We start from the raw sequence: 22,389 nt of genomic DNA, 5'->3' as shown, positions 1-22,389 counted from the left end.
ATCGATGAACATATTATACAACATTATTGCAGATGTCTATCTGCAACTCTCCTGCTGCTTCTTGTATATTCCTTTAGTATTCATCAACACACCAGTTATTAGAAAATAGCAGCTGTAACATGACTAGGTGCTAGTCCTCTGTCTACATTTTTGAGCACAGCTTTCACAGTTATTTTTTGTTAGTCTAAAAAAAGACATCTTCCATACGAATTTTACATTATCAGTTCTCCAGACTCGTTTTAACGTTTTTTTAAACCTTTTCTGAAAAAGCCCACACACACGTCCAGAGGAGGGAACACATTATGTCTAAAAAATGTAGATAAAGGATAAAAAATAAAAAAATGCCATTAAAACATTACCCAATATTACTTAATTTTAAATAAGTCTCTCAGCTCCCCCTGCTTGTTTGGCTAATGTGAGCAGTCATTCTTCAATGTTACATAATATAAGTCCATAGAGTACTTTGTTTTTATTATGGTTGCTGGATTTTTTTTTTGTTTTGTTTTGCAGTACCTGTTGTCAAGCAGACATGGGAGAAGGAAGCTGTACACCTTGAGTATTACAGTGATCATGCAGATCCCACAATCCCAACAGTAGATTTAGGGATTCCAAATGTTGAAAGAGGTAAAATATTCATTTCTAATCTTTCTACTTTCCAATATTTTTCTTTTTTCCTTAGCAGACAGTGCAAAACATGTTTCCTTTTTTTATAGATATAATACAGTTCTTTTTGCTGTAGTCCTATGCAGTAGTGAATTCATTTTAGCCTAATACCGGTATCAGCTTTGTCTTATATTTTTTAAATGTATTTTTAACTTTCAGTAAAAATAATCCTTTTGTGTAAAGATAATGTAAGGGTAATGCCAGGCATTTAGGGCTATGCTCAATTTATCGGTCAGCTGTTTAGGATCTGATTTTGTAAATCTACCTGACATAAATACAGAGCTTTAAATCGTAGTTAAACCTTTTTCTTTAGGTTGTGTTAGAGCTAGAGTACAAATGATTCAGGTGTTCTCTCTGTTCCATATTGGGTGTTGTACCACTAATTTGGGTGCTGAACACAGATACAATGTATGGGGAATGTCTGAACATTGAATGCATGATATGTGTCCCAGTTGTTGCAAAATTTTAAGAAGAAACTTAAGTGAAGTCTCCTAACATAGACAGCAGTACAAACCTGACCAAGGTTCATACTCTACCTTATTCTATCCAAGGCCAAAAATAACTTTTTGGCTCGAGTTCTTTTCTTAGGGTATATGAAAACACTGAAAATTAATTTATCCTATTTTACTCCCTTTTGGTCCACTAAATTTATCTTTTTTAAGAGTTTTGTTGCATCTTTTTATCTGTTGATTTTGCCAAAAAATCTTGTAAGCTTATGATTTTCTGGGATCTCTGCCAGTGTACAGTAGGAGGTTATTAGGATGAGGAGAGGGCTTTAATCCTTCAGAAAATAAGTAGGCAAAGCTGATACTATAGCTGTATTGCCATGTCAAAAATAAGATAAGAAAACACTATATATCTGGTATCATCACTTTTATTTCTGTACTTACAGCATGCTTAAATTGGTTAAAACAGGGAAATGTACATGTAGAAGAAGTTTTATTGTTTAATTTCACCTTCACCTAAGGTTAAAAAAAAAGAACTAACTAGTTCTAAAATTGCTTTGTTTAAAACCATATACTGCTTGTTATTTATACCAGTGTTTTTTTGAAGTTTAGCACACATGGACACCAAGAATATGGGTTGCATACTCTTTTCTAATACACTTTGCATTTCATTGCACCCTGTATATGAAAATTGTGTCAAATGATATCCCTACACAGAAGGGCATCAACCACCCAATTGTACAGTGGCTGCAACTCTTGTTTGACCAATTTGCGCCCCTAAAGATCAGCCTAGCTGGACAACTTATAAAGCTGGACTTAGTCTTGATCTCTTTCCTATGCTCACAGTGCATGCTTTGTTTTCCTCACGGTGCATGCTTTGTTTTTGTCACGGTGCATGCTTTGTTTTTGTCACGGTGCATGCTTTGGTTTTCTCACGGTGCATGCTTTGGTTTTCTCACGCTTTTTTTTCTCCTCATTGGAACATATCTTTGTATTTAAGTGCAGTGAAATGCACATGTGTTTGGTGCACTGGCCAGGTGTGTTTGTATGGTGGCTAGGGTGGCTTTCTAAAAAGGTACCACAGCAGCAAGCTGTGCTTAGCTTTGTGCCTTGTAAACTTGTAAAGACTGTAGAATCCACTAATATTCTGAAAGCCAAAAAATAGCAAAATACTGCTGACAAAATTCTTTACAAGTTAACTCCCAACTAAAAAGAAGTGCCTGCACCCGATAAGTGATCCAATATTTCTGTTTTGTTTATGGAGTAGATGTATCAAGATTTATTTTCTCCAAACACATATCAACACTCTTAGAAAAACCCACCCCAACATATACCTAAATATTGTTGAAAGTTAACAGGTTTTCTTTTCTATGGGGTCAAATTACCTGTGTGTATGTGTATGTGTGTGTGTGTGTGTGTGTGTGTGTGTATACATACCCACAGGTACTCCCCATGTATATAAGAGATAGGGACTGTAGGTTTGCTAAGTTGAATTTTTATGTAAGTTGGAACAGGTACATTATTTTAATAAATGCAATTAGGACAAGTTTGTCTCAACATATTATTAGACAGCATGGGATCAGTTATGGACCTAACTGTGTGTGTTGTGAAAGCTGCACACACAGCCTAGACATTCACTTAACATCTGGAGCAAGCTGTGCTTTTATATGCCAAAAAAATAATGTCTTGGTCATTAAAGAGTTACAACATGTTACAAATCAGCTCTTAACATCTCCCACAATCCCCCCCCGGGACTACCTGTGTATGTATGTATCTGTGTGTGTGTGTATGTATGTGTGTGTATATATATATATATATATATATATATATAGTCAATCGAAAGTCCAGCCATCGATAATCCGGATCCTTCAGTGTCTCCGCATGAATTTCAGATCGCATGTTCAATCCAGGGACTGCAGTACACTGTCTGGCCACTAATGTTTTGCTGGCGCTGTTCTGCAGAAACAGCTGTTAGGTCTTGCTTGCTAAACTACATACACGTTAAGATGTCCCTACTCCCTGGAACTGTGACAGGTGCTGCGAGAGGAAGGCTGGCCTGTGTGTGAAGGTAAGTCTAAAAAAAAAAAAAATTCAGCAATCCTCAGGTCCGAAGTTTGCTGGATTTTTAAATGTCAACCTGTATATGTATGTATGTGTGTGTGTATATATATGAGTTTGCACCCACTTGCCAAAAACTAACCAGCTTCCCCTTTAAATTGGCCTTGGACTGTGGTAATGACATATAACTACGGTAGGGACATTAGATTGTGATCCCCTTTGAGGAACAGTTTGTGATATGACTATGGATTTTGTAAAGTGATGCGTAATATGTTGACACTATTTTAAATACAGGTAAATAATAAAATAAAAAGGGACTTAAAGTGATCACATTGACACAACCCAAAGCCAATTGACCCAAGCCCTTTGAAGGGTTTGCATATCATTCAGTTGTGCAGATTAGAGCAGCAGGCACTGCGATCAGTGTTTAGACTGCTGTTAAAATTGGCTTGGAAAAGCCTTGCTTAAAATCCTTTAGTTCCTACAGAATATTTCATGCCATTCACAAATTAATACTTGTAATCAATCATGACATTTATTTTCCCATTGCTAACTCCTGACTGAAAAACATGACTGAAGTTATGTCACATAACATTTGAATTTTTTGTTGAAAGAAAAATTGTAGGCAGCAAATTACCAAGAAAGTATCACCCGTAGATGACTAAAAGCTTTTTCCAGGTTGTCATTTCGTTTTATTGAACAGATTTTGGATTGATTGATAGTAGGGCAAAATACATTTGTTGACCTTGTCAACAGATGACATGATTTAATAGCACAAACCCTTCATTCTTGACAGCATGTTTTCCAGTGAACGCACCAATGAAAATCAAATAATTCATCCCCACTTGTCTGGTAATGTGTTTAACTTTGCAGAAGGAAGAACATTTAAACAGACTGAAAATTAGTATTACAGTTACAGACAAATGTAATGTTAGCTGGAAAAAAAGTTTTGGTGTTCTTCTAGATCAACAGTGCATACATTAATGGGAAAATGGGATAAATTAACCCTGTGTGAGCAATTATGTAAACCTTCCTATTTATAAATTGCATATGAAAATTTATTAAAGTATAAAGAATAACTGTTCACTTGGAAAGTGAAATTGTGCTCATTTTGAATACAATTGTAAGAGGTAAATAAACCCTAAAAACTTTTTACTTTTGTTTTACATTTGTTAAAAGATAAGTTTATGAATCCCAAATACATACTGGTAGATTAATTGATTTTCTCATCCTTAGCCTTAGTGCTGTTGTGACATATGAGTATGGTAAGGACATAAATTGTGTAATATGTAGGTATTATATAAATACAAGGTAATAAATTGCAAAAATCCCCCCAACCACCACCTCATAGCCCTTCTGAACCCAATACACTATCTCGTTCACATTATCGTACTACACTATCACTCTTCCTAATAGTTCCTCAGTTAACTTTTCTGCCGATTCCACTGATTCAGCACAGTGCACATTAGTAAAACAAATAGCTGTGCTTTATAAATGTGTTTTTTTTTTTTATTTTTAAGTTTAATAAAGGCAGTGCTGCCTTACCACTGGGTCATGTTTGCCTACTTTTTAAGAGCTTGCTACACCAATCTACAAATTAAAATCAGTATTTTACAGCATTAAAAGAGAAAAAAGAAGTCCATTTTTTTCAATGACCTCGTGCTTTCTGAAACTATGTTTTCACTGGCCATGATGTTGCGGCGCGGTTACTGCTTCCTTAAGCGAGAGAACCACTAACTTTAAGGAGACGCTACATATAGATTTAATTGGCAGCAGCCCTGTAGAGAAGGAATGGAAGTGACAATGAGGTTACTATTACCTCTTACTACTGCCTGCTGTCAAATAGCCAGACGCTGGTTCTTTATAAACCATTGCTGTGGTGTGTGTGACTGAGCGGCTGGCAAGGTGTCGGCAGCTGGGAACCATGTGGGATCAATCATTCCTGAAACAGGGTGAATTTGCCTTTATGAGCTATTACAATGCTCCAACACAAAACTGTGTATTCAGCCTGTCCCAGGCCACTTAAGAGTTTCTTGGACCTATTTTACAAAAGCAACTACTAGAAATCTTAGCAAGTAATAAAAGTTATAATGTTGCTACTCCAAATATTGATATATCCCTGCTGTTTTACTTTTTCAGAAGCCTCATGAAAAAGTGGTGGTGCTTGTTTTCTCAGACCTCTTTTTTTACTGCTTGAGCTGCAGTAATACTTACATCTGGTAGTGGAATTTGTAATGTTGGATGGTCAAACTGTCTTTGTTTTGAAGAATTACCCATCAGTCCGTTAGGTCAGCACCTCATTATATCATTTTTGATGTGTAGGGAAATTACATTGTCAGTGTTATCTAATAGTGATAAAAGTACACTGCAAAGTTTGCCAAAGCAAGTTTGTACAGAAACGGTGCATATTACTTTCACCAAAATTAAAGTGTAGGTGTTTTTTTCTATGAATATATTATATTGATATTTACATATACTTTGTTTTTTATTATTTAATATACTTTTTGTTTGTATTTTGAACTTGGAGTTCAAATATTCTAAGTAGTCCTAGTAAACCTTTTTTGCTTTAGAAAGTGCAAGGAAAATTTAGAACATCCAATTTAGAGAGAGGCATGACAATCGTTAAAAAAAGATGTTTATTTTGTCTGGGATGCTGACTTCATCCTATTCCAGTTGCGTATGTGATAGGAGTCCCTTGCCATCTTCGCCGCTTTATTACCTCCTGACTGGTTGTGCTTTGGGGTCCATTTGGGTGGCGTAGGGCAGTGGTCCCCAACCTTTTGGACGTCACAGATCACTAATTTCACATACTCCGGACCGCGCATGCGCGGGGAGTTGTGTGTCACTCAAAAGGAGGACACTTCCCGCAGAGTGACATCATGATGCCAGAACCCGACCACTCTCCCATCGCAGGTCCACCACCCTGAGCCTGTGATCCATATGGGGGACATGGTCCACGGCTCTGGCCGGTGTGGCCCCCCAGCGGGGTCAAGAGAAGGACCCCGCTGGGGGGGGCACACCGGCCAGAGCCGCGAACCACCAAAAATTTTTTTCCCAGACCACCAGTGGTTGGCGACCGCTGGCATAAGGTGGTCACTGGCTTGTCAGACTTTAGGGATGTGGCAATTTTTTGAAGCAAAAAGTCTGCAAAAAATGTTTAATAAAAAGCTGGCATGGACTTTAGTTTACCCTTAGTTTGCTTTGAAATATCATTTTTATTTTATTCTTTGGTATGTAAATAGTATTTCACCACTTTGTTTTTTAGCTTTTAGGCAGCAGAGTCTTTGTAAAATAAAGCAAGGCTTGTGCGCTGAACATTTTACCACTGAATGTATGTAATTTGCTTGAGGTTCAAGAAAAGAATTCAAGAACTTTTCAAGAGCCTACCTTTAAATAGAGATCACATGAAAAAATTCCTGATTCTCTCCTTTATCATGTGACCGAGTGCCTAGGCTTTTTGGCAAGTGATTAGAATCACATTTAACCTCTTCCTTGCTAAAGTGCAGGGGCCTCTCTCCCGCTCATGCAGGCAGTTCTGACCCTGGGGGTATAAGTTTTATCAGTTTTCCCATCCTGCCGGCCACCAGTCTAACTTGCCTAACGCAGACACAGCACTCAGCATTTGTGCAACGTGTCTCCACTATTGCCGAGACCCCTAGCTCCGCTGAGCAGTTCCTCTACACCTTCTGTTTAATTCAGTGCTCTCCCTGTCCTGCTGCTCTGTTAACCCCTTATTGCCTAGTCTGGTGTTTTCCCTGCCTGATCCCTTGTGCTGTTCTAGTGTTCCTGAGTCTGCAGTGTTCACCGTGTCCCCTGTGTTCCTCTGCGTCTGCGGTGGCTCCTGTGATACCGGTGTTAATTTCCTGGATTTCTGGTTCTTGACCCCTGGCTTGTTCTTAGCCTTTCTTGTTTGCTGCCTGCCTCGACTCCGGCCTTCTTAGACACTCTCATCACGTAGTGATTTGGTACCGTGCATCATCCTTCCCAGCCTGGTGTGCCCAAGGACCGCAACCTTGCAGTAACCAGCAGCACAACATCCTCACCACTAGAGGCTCTGGAGAAGACCTGGTTACTGCCTAGATTCTGCGCCTTGGCCTTTCTCAGGGCTCACACCATTTCCGTGCAAGCCATAGCACCCCCTAGAGGCCCTGTCTCTCTATGGGTGACAATTAGCACTATTAGGAGCTTATAGAAGCATTTTATGCAAATATTTGGGCTTTAAATACTGTTTATGTATTTTTGTTTTAGGTTTATATTTGCAATATATATATATATATATATATATATATATATATATATATATATATATATATCCTCTTTGAAAAGCCTATTGGTTGGTCTTGTAGCTTTTGTGCTCTTAGTTTGATTAGGTTCATTTGGTTTAGGAGAGCAATACAATCTGTGCAGAATACGGCTTAATGTACTTACTTATCAGTGTCTAATGCTTTTGTATTTTGCAATTTACTGTAAATTATACAACTATGAGAGAAAAATGTTCATGTATGATTACAAAGTCCAAAATTGCTACTGTAGCACAAGGAGTAGCAAAGGAGCAAAAATCCACGTGACCCTGTGCATATCTCTGTCATTTTTTTGTAGAAAAATGTATACACAGAAATGTCTGCTTGGTACAGATATCATTTTATTAAAAATAGTCATTTTAGAATAATGGTCTTGATGATACAGTTTTATAAGGTGTCTTAATAATAATTTATAAGGTAGTCATAACACTTTGATTTGCTACATTTAGGTCACTGTGGAAAGACTTTTGCCATTTTGGAAAGATTTTTAAAGTCTGATGTATCAGATACGCACTGGCTGGTCATTGTGGATGATGATACACTGATCAGGTATGTGGCGAGATTCATTTACTTTTAACCTCTGTGTCATATACTTTTGTATTTCTCTTTACACCCCACCCATGCAATGTATACATTATTCCTAATCCGATACCAAACAGCTGTAATGTCTCTTCTATGCCAGGTATTTCATCCAGGTGTGCAATGCATTTACTTTAAGCAGTTTAGCCACTAAACTGTTATTACAAAATAATTTTAAAAATAAACTTTGTTTTAAATTGCTGTTTTACTTTAAAGTCTTTATAGAAATTTGATTTCAATAAACACATAATTATTACCTTGCACAACACTAAAGGTTTTCTAGGCTGAGAGCATTGCATCAGCCGCTTGCCTTTGGGTCCTGAGCTGTCTTAGTTGACAGACATAAGGTAAAGGAGAAGGACTGTAAAGGGATAAGTCACTGATTGGGCTCATTCAGTTGTGTGTATGTCAGTTTGAACTGTTGATTTCTGTGAAGCTTTTTGTTTGTAGCACAGGTAGTAAATATAGCTTGGAAAACAGCCTTTACAAAATGGATAGTGGCAGTAGTTATTGGCTATGATTTTTCCCTGCCATTGGCTACTAGCTTTTTGCCAGCTGTTCCTATGCGCCATCCTTTTAATACCGAAGTCCTGGGGGCAACGGTGTGCTGGGACAATGCAATTAGCCTCCTGAGGCTGAGGGGGGGTTTACCTTAGGTGAAGAGTGCAATTAAATTGGGAGGATTGGCACCTGGTGAGCCGGGCACTGGACCAGGACCTTTCCTATTATATCCTGTTTTTATCCTTCCTGTTTTTTTCACAATTATTTGTTTAAGTTTTTGATCTCCAGCTGAGAGCTAGCCAGCTGTCATTAGAAAACCATATAGGTTACCACTGACAATCACTATAATAACTTACTTTTTATACTTGTTTTTGGTCACTGACAAAGTAAATGTTGAATCCATAACCTTAGTATAAAAACCAAAGAAGTAGCATTTTTAAAAAAACAAAATGAGTCATGGCAAAGCTCCTATTAACATCAGGTTTACAGTTGATTATGCAGAGTCAGGTTTTAGTTTCAAATTGTTGATTAGATTTAGAACTTTAATGTAAACCAGCCAACAAAGAAGCATACTGTAAAGTGTGCAGAAAATCATTATTCCAAAGCTACAGTCACCGCTGGTATCTGACACTGTAATGATTTGTTGACCAGACGATGGAATCACTGCTCACAGCAAGGGGCAAGGTCTGATACCTGCAGTGGCCATAGCTCCACAAGAGAGGTGAAACTGGTGTAACTAACCACAGGACAGACTATCTTTTATGGTCTGACTGCTTTATTAATTAAAAAATATGCCAATTTATTAGAGGGACTGGACCTGTCCTAGGGAGATGCATGTCAGTAGATTTCTTGTTTCTAGTTTGTATATTCATACAAATGTCAATCATATTTATTGCCAAATAGAAAACTTAGTAAAAGTGACTTTTTGGGCTCATGAGTTATGCAGGCACTCATGACAATAGAAGATAATTTAAGTTGGTCTCTGCTGTCCATGGTACTGAATTCATGTTTGAATCCGAAGTTCATGATTTGTGGACCCTAGCCAGTTTAAATGGCTTTATAACAGAATGGCAGAAAGATTTTAAAAGTAATAAATGTACTCAGTACTCCCATCCATTCAGAGTAATAATTGATAGAGAACCTGTCTTACCTCAGTGTATATAAACACATGTTCGTTTGAGAAGGAGCCAGCTGCATTCTCCCCCCAAGCAGGGGCAGCCATATACATATATACATGGCAGTGGAGCCATAGCAGCCACAGGATAGGGAAACCAAACTTCCACAACAGAGGCAGAGAATGGGGGTAGAGGGAAATTCTTTTGGCCAGTTGGAAGCACTAGCTGTCATATTTAACTTTTCCTCACTAAAGCGCAGGAGCCTCTCTCCTGCACATGCTGGCAGTTCTGACTGGGCGTGCCTGCGCTCCCAAGCTTTTTCAGTTTAGCCCATGTTACCGGTCATTCAGGAAATAGTCTCTTAACCCCCCTAGCATTCTAGTTCTGTCCAAATTTCCATGCAAAAAGCGTTACATTTTTTTTGCATGGTAATTTATTTTACATTGTAGGCTGTAATTCTTAGGCATAACTCCCTGAAATATGTTCAATATTTAATAAATCTAATAATAAACTTAAAAGAAAACGCAAAAATCTTTAAAAATCTGTTTTTTTCCTAGCCTTTTCTCTTGTGCTGTTCCTGTGTTCCTCTCTGTCTGTGGATATTCCTGTGTCACCTGTGCCTCCTGTTGCTTCCAGTGTCTTTTGTATTCCCTGTATCCGCAGTGGCCCCTGTGTCACTGGTGTCTATTTCTTGCATCCCTGGCTTGTGTCCTGACCTCGCTTGCTGCTTGCCTTGACCCTAGCCTTCCTTGACAATTCTTCTGCCTAGTGATGTGGTGCTCACCCTGGTGTGCCCAAGGTCCGCAACATGGTGGTAACCAGCGGCACAACATCATCACCACTAGAGGCTCTGACCTTGTTACTGCTTAGACTCTGTGCCTTGACCCTTCTCAGAGTTCACACCATTTCCGTGCAAGCCATAGCCCCCCCTATTGGCCCTGTCTCCCCAAGTGTGACACTGGCATTTATTTTTATTTTTCATCCTGCCAGTGGCTCATGACCAACTGAAAAAATATATATAAAAAAGTGAAACTAAAGTAGTCTTGCATACTTGCTCACCAAATAATTATTCATAAAGCATTATCACAGTAATGCAGGTGTTCACATACACCTTTACACGTTTTGCACCAAAGCACAAAATTTACACAAAGTCCTTTCCAAGTAAGGAAGATCTAAAAAAATTCCTGCATTCCATTGTTGATTCACTGCATACATATTCTGTGCAAGCACCATTCTATCACAGTCATGTATACTTTTAGGCTTTTGCAGTTGTCATGTCAGATCTGAGAAGCTAACTTTTTTTTTTTTAATTTTTTTGCTCCTACATATAGAAAAACACAAATTTCAATAAATAAATATAAATAATATTAAATATTATAAATAAAATAATATAACATAACAGATTCACAAAAAACACATTACTCGCAAACCTACAATTATGCTAACAAATATTTAAACTCGGAATAGCCCTCTAAACATCATTAATATCTTGGCACTTAAAGAAATAGGTAAGTATCAAACCCAACCTTTGTGACCATTTCAACGTAGCGGCCCTTGTGGGAACGGATACAAAAACGACCAAAACCATTGATATCTAAAACAAATTTAAAATACTCTGTTTGTAATATGCCAAGTAGAATATTAAAATGAAATCATATGAAAATTAAATGTCTGCTTTAATGTCCCCATTACACATTTTCTATTTACCTACAAAGGTAAAAAAAAAAAAAAATCTTGTTCGAAAAAAGAAAAAAAAAATATATCTCACCTTACCTTATCGGTCTCTTGGGATAACTGGGCTTTAAACTCTGGGGAGCATACTCCTCTACAAGTTCATTCTGAAGTTAATTCCTTTGGAAATTTGAGAACTTTGAAAAAACAAATGCAGCTAGAATAAATTTGTGCAATTTAAAAAATAAATGCAGCTTGTTTTCACCGCAGTGTACATTCCCAAAGGGAAGGTGGAAAGATGTTGCTAACTATTTGTCATTCAGAAAGGGCTTACATCTATTTTAATAGACCTGTCAGTGCCCGCTATCCCTACGCTAATCTTTGCCTGCAATTTTTTTAGAAGCACTCCGTATGCTTTCCATATCCCATATAAATCTCATGGTAAATATGACTTCTTGACTTCCCTCTTTTAGGAGGAGGGGTTTGACATAATTAAAGAGCCAGACAGAGCATTATGGTTACTTTAACAAAAAGAAAAATCCCTAGGATTTAGTTATGTTATGTTATGTTATATTAGAAATATATTTTTCTCATGTAAATATTTATATAGTTTACAGTATAAAGGAAATCTACACATTTAGAGATTATTTAGCTGTTGTTTCCCTCACACAATTCAAATTGCAAGGAAGTGACAAGTTAGGAACCACAGCTTCCCATTATTTCCACCTATTTATATAATAAAGGCATTTTAAGTAATTATGTATGCATAGCTTAGCTAAAAGCTGAATTAAATGTTATCTCCACAGTACACTGTGCCTAATGACACTGAAAAGAGTTTTTGGGACCTTTCCAAAGCCATTTTTTTGTATTCTGATAGCCTGCTATTTCCTAAATACAGCATTATACTTACTCTTACATTATATATTCAGATCTGAACTTTTTAAGGGATCAATGTAAATTTAAGAACATCATTACAAGCTCCCTGATGTGCAAAGTACAATAAGGGCACAGAATATAGGCACATTTTTCTATCTTCTGCATCATTATTGGTACAATGAAGGACACACTAGAAGAATAATCATTTTTACTATGATACAAACTCTGAAAATTGTACTGATAAGTTATCATTCTCGGTAAGAGTATATTGTTATTTGAGATGTAACTTTGTGACTTTATGTAAATCTGAAATCTGTCTGTCTTAAGCAATTCACACTCCCATTGTAACTATTCAGCATTATGTTGGGAATAACTCTACAGCATATCGAGACAATAAATAATATACTACGGATACGTGAAGTTTTTATCATTTATTATATGTTTTGGAATGGATGTTTTACATCTACAGCACATCTACATCTTTGAACACACACAAGGCATACTAACTAGCTGGCTTATATTCAGCCTATATAACTGAGCAAAGAATCTCTTTTTCAGCTCGTGAACCATATTAAAATGTAACAAATGCCAATAACCCCAAGTCTGGTCTGCCTATAATTCAGTAAAGTGTACCCCCCACCAAGTGTAGGGTGTACCCCCCAAAAAAAAAATAAGGATGTTTGGAAAATTGTTGATTCACTTTGCACAGCTCTATAGTTTTACAGTATATTGATTATTTTTATAGTCAGGGCAATGAGAGCAATAGAGCCATAGCAGCCATAGGATAGGCAGCCCAAGCGTTCACAACAGAAGCATATATATATATATATATATATATATATATATATATACACACAGGTAATTAATTATATGCATTATTGAATTTATTACTTTGAAAAGCCGTATAAAGGAAAAGAAGTGTGAAAAAAGTACATGTGTGTTTAATCAATATTTTTTGCATGTTCATTCTTAATGTTCTGTGCAGCTCCAGGCCAGGGGTGTCTCTTTTGTTCTGTGGGGCTAATAAATCACAAGAAAGGACTTCTTATGTACACCTATAAGAGAGATAGCATTTAAACCTCTATAAAAAGTTCCACTTTTTCACAGGAAACTTTATTTATCTGAAATCCATTTTTAGGTTCTAAAATACATAAGGTTATCAGTGAATATAATGTAATAATCATTGCAAATAGATGTTTTCTAAAATTCAGTGTTTTATTTATACAGTCTCCCAAGATTACAAAAACTGCTCAGCTGCTATGATTTTAATGAAGCCGTCTTTTTGGGAGAGCGTTACGGTTATGGATTAAGCGCGAGGGGTTACAATTACATTACTGGTGGAGGCGGGTAAGAAAATAATCTAATCTATTTGATGCCTTTTCAATCCAAATCAGCAAAACTGTTTCCATTTTATTTTCAGCTCATTTTGTTGCTATATAGTTTCTCGGCTAATAGCAATCCGGAAATCAGAGTTCTATTTTAATTAATTTTACTTTTTGTTGATTGCAAGTAATTTCAGAGCCTCTGGGAAGCACTACGGCATTACAGATAGTTTAAATAGCTTTTACACAAGAAACCATTGTTAACCCAAATCCTATATTTTTAATAAAATAATGAACTATAGATCTTACAATGGAGCAAACATGAAACAACAAAACTAATTTATTTTTTCTAACTTCAGGTGGGTTGATTTAACATCAAGTGTCACTTAAAGTAAAACCCTAACAAATTACTTATTTCCTAATTTGGTGTTTTAAATATACCACTGAAAGTGTTTGTTTATTTTTTATTAGTAACTGCAAATAGCACTTGTTCTTGCTTCTAAAAAACAGTGGTCAGGTAATGTCCTGTGCCCGACATCTTTTCTCTACTTCATTCTAAAAGCTGATCTATCACTAATATTTTTACTTTACATTAAAGGGTAGTCAACCCTTTTATATAAGGTAAAAATTATCTTCTCTTTTTTTGGGTTTAAAACCCTTTTTTTAAAGAAAGTTGCCATGGCGGTAAACGAATGGGAGCACAGAGCCTCCTGGGATACCCATGTCCTGCATCCCAGGAGGCTTATGGCTGGCCCTACGAAGGGCTTTTTATTACATGTAAAAAAAAAATGGTGATCTCATGCATGGCCAGTGCAAGATCAGGTGACGTAGCCAGGAGAAGAATGAAGACGGATGAAGATGATGGTGCCAGCCGATTTGTCCGTGCTGGGACAAAGGAGGATTCCCAGACAGCACAGGCCCAAGTCTAGGAAAGCTCCGAAGGGATCGAGGGTTCTGCAAAGGTATAGGTAAGATTTTTGGGTTTTTTAGTTTAGTTCCTGTTTGAAGAGGAAGTATAGTTTCTCGGTAATACTCAGCGAACCGTGGGCTGCCGGAACTGAATAAACACTTGTGAGCATGCACAGGAGTTACTTTATCCCAGCCCAGCCAATCAGGATGGCTGAAGAATCACCACTAGGAAGATCATCAGATGAAGATGGAGACACCCATGCCGGAGCAAGTGCATATGACTGGAATTTAAAAAATTATGACCATACGCATATTTTTAGGTAAAGTTATGTTTTAAGCAGTGTTCTAAGACCTTTCCTGTTCACCTCTGTCAGGATATATGCCCATATGGTATTAAATTTTACCTGTGCTAGTTTAGGAACATTAGGGGTCAATGGATAATGTGGATTTTCTGTATCCACCCCAGCTGTTGACTTCTATGACATTGTGATGAGGGTTGGCCAAACTATTTTTTTAAAAGCAGTTTAAGTTAATAAAAAGAAGAGACCGAAAAATCAGGGGTTTTAAAGTGGCAAATAAAGGTATATTGAATTAAATTGTGGTACAACATATAGCACATATGGTTGTGTAGCACATATATATTCAAAATAGTATATATACTGCGTTTTCTGTCCTATTATTATTTGACATTTTTGGGGTTAGCAAAACATTTTGAATCCATCAGGGGATAGATATACCACCTTTGTTATTTCTCATTTATAAAAGCAGTTAATCGTCATCACTACAATTATTATGAGCTGTTGTAAAAGTTATTTTCAGTCTTTTTAAAATGTACTGCTTTCAATAAACAAAATACCTGGTAATGCGGTAAAAAAATTGTTTGGGCTTTTTTGTGGTGACAACTGTCTCTCACTGCCTTGTGTTATATTGTCTCCTTGTCACATACACCTTTAATGGAGAATACAAAGCAGGCAAAGTCCACTGTTGTAACCACCAGGAAGCCAGTTCAAAGCAATGATTTGCAGCTAACGTTGGAATGAGTACAACTAAACAGGAAGAGACTAAAAGGGTCTCTAAAAAAGTTGAAACAGAACTAAAGAAAAAATAAAAAAAGACTAATCATCTTTACTTCCACAGATCCCTTGATCCCTGGAGCTGTCTTCCATACAGGCCCGCATCATCCAGGTTTTTTGCTTCGTCCCAGCAGGGTGGAAGTACCAGATGCCGCCATTTTCTTCCTCCTTCTTGTATCTTCTGCCTACATTAGCCAATCCCACACTGTTCCGGCATGAGATCAGATGAAGTTGGCTGCTGTATTTGTAAAAAAAAAATGCTGATCTCACTGCGCATGCAGAAGATCAGCACCTTTCTTTTGTATATGACTGAAAAGCCTTAGCAGCCCAGGGGGATGTACGCTACCATTCAGTCTTTAACGCTGCAACTGTAAAGACAGAAGGGGAGGGGCTTGAAAAGGCATTTAATGGAAAAAAAAACACAATTTCCTTTATATACAAGGATTACCTACCCTTCTATATAAAGCAAAACTGTGGTGACATGTCCGCTTTAAAAGGTATTATTGTATGCAAAAAAATGTGATTATGTTGTCAACACAGAATTATTCTTTACCAATATTTATATAAGTCTAAGTTCTTACTTTTCCATATGTCAGAGTATAAGTGCTTTGAACAGCACAAGAATAATCACGATATTGTTGTCTTTCTTTAGAATGGTGTTCAGCAGGAGAGCAGTAAAGGAGTTTATAGGCAGTAAATGCCGGTGTTACAGCAATGATGCCCCAGATGATATGGTGCTGGGAATGTGTGCCAGTGGCCTAGGAATTCCAGTCACTCATAGTCCACTTTTCCATCAGGTAAGCTGACATATGGCTATGCTTATATTAAATTCTCTGCAGATATTTGCAAGCTCCAATCATATCTAATCCTTGCTGTTCTCCAAAATGCAGCCTTTGGTTTAAATCAGATTGTGAAATGTGTTCTGTTAATAATAATCCCTAGTCCTGTAGTCTGCTAATGATAATTTTTAGTTACATCTACAATGGTCTGATGATTCTTTGCAGAAAAATAATCTTACCTTTATTTTATAATAGTGAAATGCTGTTCTTCTTCATTTCCTGGTGTTCAGAAAAAGTGTTTTTATCACAAACCGTTGCATTAGGTTGTGTTGTAAGTTGCAGTCTACTTTACAGTTCTTTTTTGTGCCATTCACAATGAATGACAGAAACACAAACCACACATGGAGCAAAGCAAGTTCAATGCATTTCCGTGTGACCGGTCATCCCCACAGATTCTAGTGGTTCTGTTAGTTATAGGTTAGCCTAATTAACCTCCCTGGTGGTATGATTAATGAGGATTTTTGAATGTAAAAGCAGTACATTTAAAAATCCTCATAATCGCGAGCAGATGCCAGGCCAGCATCTCCACCCCCTGGCTTCGTGTCCCCAACATTCACATGCCATGGATGCAGATCACTGGAGGATGCCGCAGGCACTGCTGGAGGACGCCCCTGGAACGTAGGAACCAGGTAGGAGTTTTAAACACCTTGGCAATTCCACTCCGAGTGTGTTTTGGGGTTACTGCTTTTGGTATGGAAAATCCACCCGGAGCCACACTCGGGAATACCACCAGGGAGGTTAAATAAGAACTGTCATATTACCCAAGCAGCACCTGGGATAGTCAGAAACATTCTGACCACAAGACCAGTTGACAGAGGTGTGCCTTGCTGTGATTTTTGCCATACAGAATATTTCCATGGCCTATCTACCTCAAAGCAGACTGGCTTATTTAGTTTTCTGGTCTCTGACAACATCGCTAGGCTTAGTTAGACGCAGCATGATGACCAGTGTTTGACATTATCAGGACAAATTTAAAATCTGCATTACCTTCTGTTGTGTGCCCTCCAATTGCCATTGTGGGCATAACAAGAATTTTAATATTATTATTATTATTTATAGTATTTATATAGTGCCAACATATTATGCAGCGCTGTACAATAAATAGGGGTTGCAAATGAAAAAAATTTTAATGTATTGGCAAATATACCTTTCCTTATAAATATGGCATTTACACATTTTTACAGTCTCACAAAAACTGCGTATTTTTCTAGAAATCCAGAAAGCTGTTAAAATCTTTAAAGTGACTCTTTAATGGGGTTTATTACTTTGGCTAAATATGTACTTGGTTTTCAAGACCCATTTTAATCCCACAATATTCTTAAGAACTGTACATTTTTTTTAATAGCCCAGGTTTGTTTTATGCTTGCACATAATTACCAATTGGAATATATCTTGTTCTTAAATGCATACATGTAATGCTTTCCTAGTGTGCAATTTAGACTATAAGCACGTTCTGTACAGAAGCTAGACTTACTTTTTCTTCAAAACCTCTTAACGCTGTCAAGCTGAATTTATGACTGTAAAAGTGTATCCAAAACCAAAACCATTTTATTTCTTTCATTTTAGTAGTACTAGAGAGAATATTTTTTTTTTTTTTTTGTGCCCATTTTCTGCTTTTTTTGCAGAGATTTCCTTTTGTCTTGTAAATCCTGTCCTGGCGTTAGATACACTTTTATTTAGAAAATATAATTTTAATTTTAAATTTTAAACATATTAGGCTGAAATGTTTGTTTTCCCAAAATCATTCCAAGTACAGCAAAGGGAGTAGGTTTATGGCCACAAACTTCCCTAAACAGTAGTAGAGGGGAACAGAAAAGTTGGGCCAGGTCATCAGCAGATCATCATCAAGGAACAATATTAAAAAGCAGCAGCATGACCACAGCTGTTTAGACTGCTGATGTATGTCAGACAGATGACGGACGAAGTTATTAACAAATGTCAGCAGGTAAGCTGAGGTCTGGCACCAGAAACAGGAAACTAGAAGTACAATGACAAAGACTAAAAAGTAGGAACAATTCAGGGACAAAATGTAGCCCAGTTACAAGATACAGTTAGGGAAAGAAGTATTTGATCCCCTGTTGATTTTGTATGTTTGCCCTCTGACAAAGAAATGACCAGTCTATAATTGTAATGGTAGGTTTATTGTAGCTGTGAGAGACAGAATGACAACAAAAGAACCCTCAAAAACCCAGTGCTCAAAAGTCTGAGCTTGTTGTGCATTGTAATGAGTGAAAAAAGTATTTGATCCCCTATCAACCAGCAAGATTTCAGGTTCCAGGTGTCTTCACTGTATGCAGGCAAGGAACTGAGATTAGGAGCACCCTCTGTAAGGTGCTCCCAATCCAAGCTTGTTACAGCACCTGTATAAAGGACACCTGTCCACAGAAGCAATCAACCAACCAGATTACAAACTAGCCACCATGGCCAAGACCACAGAGCGGTCTAAGGATGTCAGGGACAAGATTGTAGACCTACACAAGGCTTGACTGGGTTACAAGACTATCGCCAAGCAGCTTGGTGAGAAGGTGACAACAGTTGGAGCGATAATTCGCAAATGGAAGAAACACGAAATAACTGTCAATCTCCCTCTGTCTGGGGCTCTATGCAAGATCTCTACTCGTGGAGTTGTAATTATCATGAGAACGGTGAGGAAACAACCCAGAACTACCTGGGAGAACTTGTTAATGATCTCAGGGCAGGTGGGACCATAGTTACCAAGAAAACAATTGGTAACACACTGCGCCGTGAAGGTCTGAAATCTTGTAGAGCCCGCAAGGTCCCCCTGCTCAGGACAGCACATGTACAGGCCTGTCTGCAGTTTGCCAATGGACATCTGAATGATCCAGAGGAGAACTGGGTGGTCAGATGAGACCAAAATTGAGTTCTTTGCCATCAACTCTACTCGCCGTGTTTGGAGGAGGAGGAATGCTGCCTATGACCCCAAGAACACCATCCCCACCTTCAAGCATGGAGGTGGACACATTATGCTTTGTGGTTGTTTTTCTGCTAAAGAGATGGGACACCTTCACCGCATCGAAGGGACAATGGACGGGGCCATGTACTGTCAAATCTTGGGTGAGCACCTCCTTCCCTCAGCCAGGGCATTGAAAATGGGTCGTGGATGGATATTCCAGCATGACAATGACCCAAAACACACAGCCAAGGCAACAAAGGAGTGCCTCAAGAAGAAGCACATGGTCCTGGAGTGGCCTAGCCAGTCTCCAGGCTGGTTGATAGGGCATCAAATACTTATTTCACTCATTACAATGCACATCAAGCTCTGACTTTTGAGCACTGGGTTTTTGAGGGTTCTTTTGTTGTCATTTTGTCTCTCGCAGCTACAATAAACCTACTATTACAATTATAGACTTGTCATTTCTTTTTCAGAGAACAAACATACAAAATCAGCAGGGGATCAAATACTTCTTTCCCTCACTAGGTCAGTCGGTCGTAGCAGCGAAGGAAAAGTGGTAGAAAGTTTCAGTGGTAGCTTTGATGCTGTTGCTGAAAGTTTACAATTTGGTAATATATGTTGTAGAAGTACATTTTTTTGATAAAGGACTATGTTATTATGTGTTAGAGTTCGGCTAAGATTATTTCAAAGTAGATCCTCTTTTCAGTCTGCGGCAAATAAGAAAAATGTTACCATACTGGTACACAACTGGAGAATTATTACCAAATTGCCAGCAAAGCCATGCAAGGAAAACATAAAATGGCCAAAGAATAAAAATACATTAACAGTATTTTTATATTTGTTTCCTTCAAGTATAGATCATTTTTTTTCTCCTTTGTAAAGCAGTAACATGAAATGATATTGTTGCTTGGAATTCATTGATATTGTTAAAAAAATGTTTATAGTTCAAGAAAATAGATCCTGAGTGTAGTTCCAGTAGCGTTATGACAGAACATGGCCACCACTGGACTATTTATGAAGAATATGACAAAGTGTTGCACAGCAAATATTTGGTTTGGCCACCCTTCACCATCAGTGAGAGGACCTAAAAAGACATAGCTACTTAGAACCTTATTTTCTTACATTATCTCCGCACTGCCCCCATGTTACGCTGCTCACTCCTCTCTTAAAGTGGGCCTATCACCTATAACCCGTTTATATAAAAGTAAAAATCTGTATTTTTTTGTGTTTTTTAATAGAAGGGGAGGCCCCTCTCTTTCTGTCTTTACCGCTGCAGTAAGTTTTTTTTTTTTAATGGAAGTTATCTTTAATTAGAACCATTTACACTGGTTCTTTGTTTACCTTCTCACTGCTTTCCATTACCCTACGCCGGTCCCTGCTGCTCCCCGCAGGTCCTGGGGACACATCCTACCTCTTCGGTCTTCAGCCGGCGACTGCAGAGAGGTTATCTGGGGTTTTCCGGTGCATGTGTTGGTGCGGCCGGGAGAAGCGGCGGAAAATTGAAATCATTTTGTATTGAATTCAATACAAAATAGCTGTATTGAGTCCAATACAAAGAAATCTTTATATATATAAAATAGAGATATAGAGATAAAATGTAATCACATATGGGTCTGTTATGTATGCAGATCATTTTTTTTAATATAATTTTTATATATATATGTACATATATATATATTTTTTTTTTTTTAGAAAACAATACAACGAACATACAATATGTTTCAATTTCCAGATTCCGACATTAACATTACCTTTTACATTTTTCTTTTTCTCTAATAAAAAAAAAAAACAAATATTACATAAAGTTTTACATTTCCTTTTAGATATGTTATTTATGATCAAACTAGAGTCATTTCAAACCAGGAGCTTTATTTGGATGTATGTGTGTATGTAATCACTCAGAAACGCATGGAGACATTTCAACCAAACTTGCTAGGTTCCACCATCACTCGGAAATGCAATGAGACATTTAAACCAAACTTGCTGTGCTATATGTCAGAGGTTTATTTGCATGTATGTATGTATGTGTGTATGTATTGCTCAGTGACAGTGTGCCTTTTGCTTATATTTTTACATACTTTTTGTTGGTCTCTCTTACAAATTTCTGGCCTGTAATAATGCCTTTGATAAAACGTAAGGCAATTGGCCGAGTGCAATCAAAGGCAAAAAAAATGAAACAACACCGTAGACAAGAAAATCCCAAGGACAGGAATAGAAGATTTGCCATGCTGCGTGACGGAGCTTCTACATCTAGAGCTTCGGAGGGAACTTTATTTGATTTCTTTTCCTGTATAATATAATATTGCAATAAATAAATACCCGGGCAACGCCGGGTAATCAGCTAGTGCTATAATAAAGAACAACATGTACATTGGCAACCAACACCACCACCGCCCTTTATTCAATTATTTGCTAACCCAGAGTAAACCAAAGTTACGTGTTAATACTATAATCACATATATTTATACTTTTTATTTTATGCATTCCTTATTTTGTCCTCAGTATACTTTACTGCAGTATAGAGTCAGGAACACCATGTCGCAGCCTTAATGCTGATAATAAACTCTTCATTGAACACAGTTATCTTCATTGTCTCAGCTTTGCTGGTGATCCAAAAATTTATTTGAATGTTTATTGGTTTTGTACATATTCTCATTCTTTTTTTTTTATAATGGTCAGGACTACAAAATAGAGTGAATGTAAAATATTTTAAAAATAAAAAGTTTCCTTCTCCCTTTTTGAACTTTTACTTTTTTACTATTTTACTACTTTACTATTTACTATTTTTTCATAGTTTTCCTGACTACACATAGTCAAAGCAATTACTTGTTACCCCTTCCTGCCCCCCCCCCCCTCTCTATTTAGCGCTAACACTATACCTTTTAATTTTTTATACTGTCATTGTTAAATGTATACTTTGAAGCTGCCTTTACTTATAGCTACAATTACACCATTTCACTTTCTGACCTAAAACCAGTGAGATTTAAAAAAACAATAGTCTTTTGACTGGTTGATATTACTTGCTTGTTTTTGATATTAGTATATCTTGCTGGTGGTAATGATGATATGATGGCGATTTTAGCATCCATACAGTAGAGCTATAGGGGACCTGGCTGGTTCAA

At 37.4% G+C, this 22,389-nt stretch overlaps 1 protein-coding gene across 1 annotated transcript in view; it reads left to right on the top strand.

Moving 5' to 3' along the window:
• Nucleotides 1–22,389, top strand: part of B3GLCT (beta 3-glucosyltransferase) — a 180,610-nt gene that overhangs the window by 153,293 nt on the left and 4,928 nt on the right. The window contains exons 11-14 of the mRNA XM_072401948.1: nucleotides 511–624; nucleotides 7,918–8,017; nucleotides 13,438–13,557; nucleotides 16,167–16,311. Coding sequence (XP_072258049.1) covers nucleotides 511–624; nucleotides 7,918–8,017; nucleotides 13,438–13,557; nucleotides 16,167–16,311 — 479 coding nt within the window. The remainder of the gene's footprint in view (nucleotides 1–510; nucleotides 625–7,917; nucleotides 8,018–13,437; nucleotides 13,558–16,166; nucleotides 16,312–22,389) is intronic.

The sequence above is a fragment of the Pyxicephalus adspersus genome, chromosome 1 (genome assembly GCF_032062135.1).
Source record: "Pyxicephalus adspersus chromosome 1, UCB_Pads_2.0, whole genome shotgun sequence".
NCBI lineage: Eukaryota > Metazoa > Chordata > Amphibia > Anura > Pyxicephalidae > Pyxicephalus > Pyxicephalus adspersus.
The sequence above is the reverse complement of the archived record's forward strand: the minus strand, read 5'-3'. Positions and strand labels throughout refer to the sequence as shown.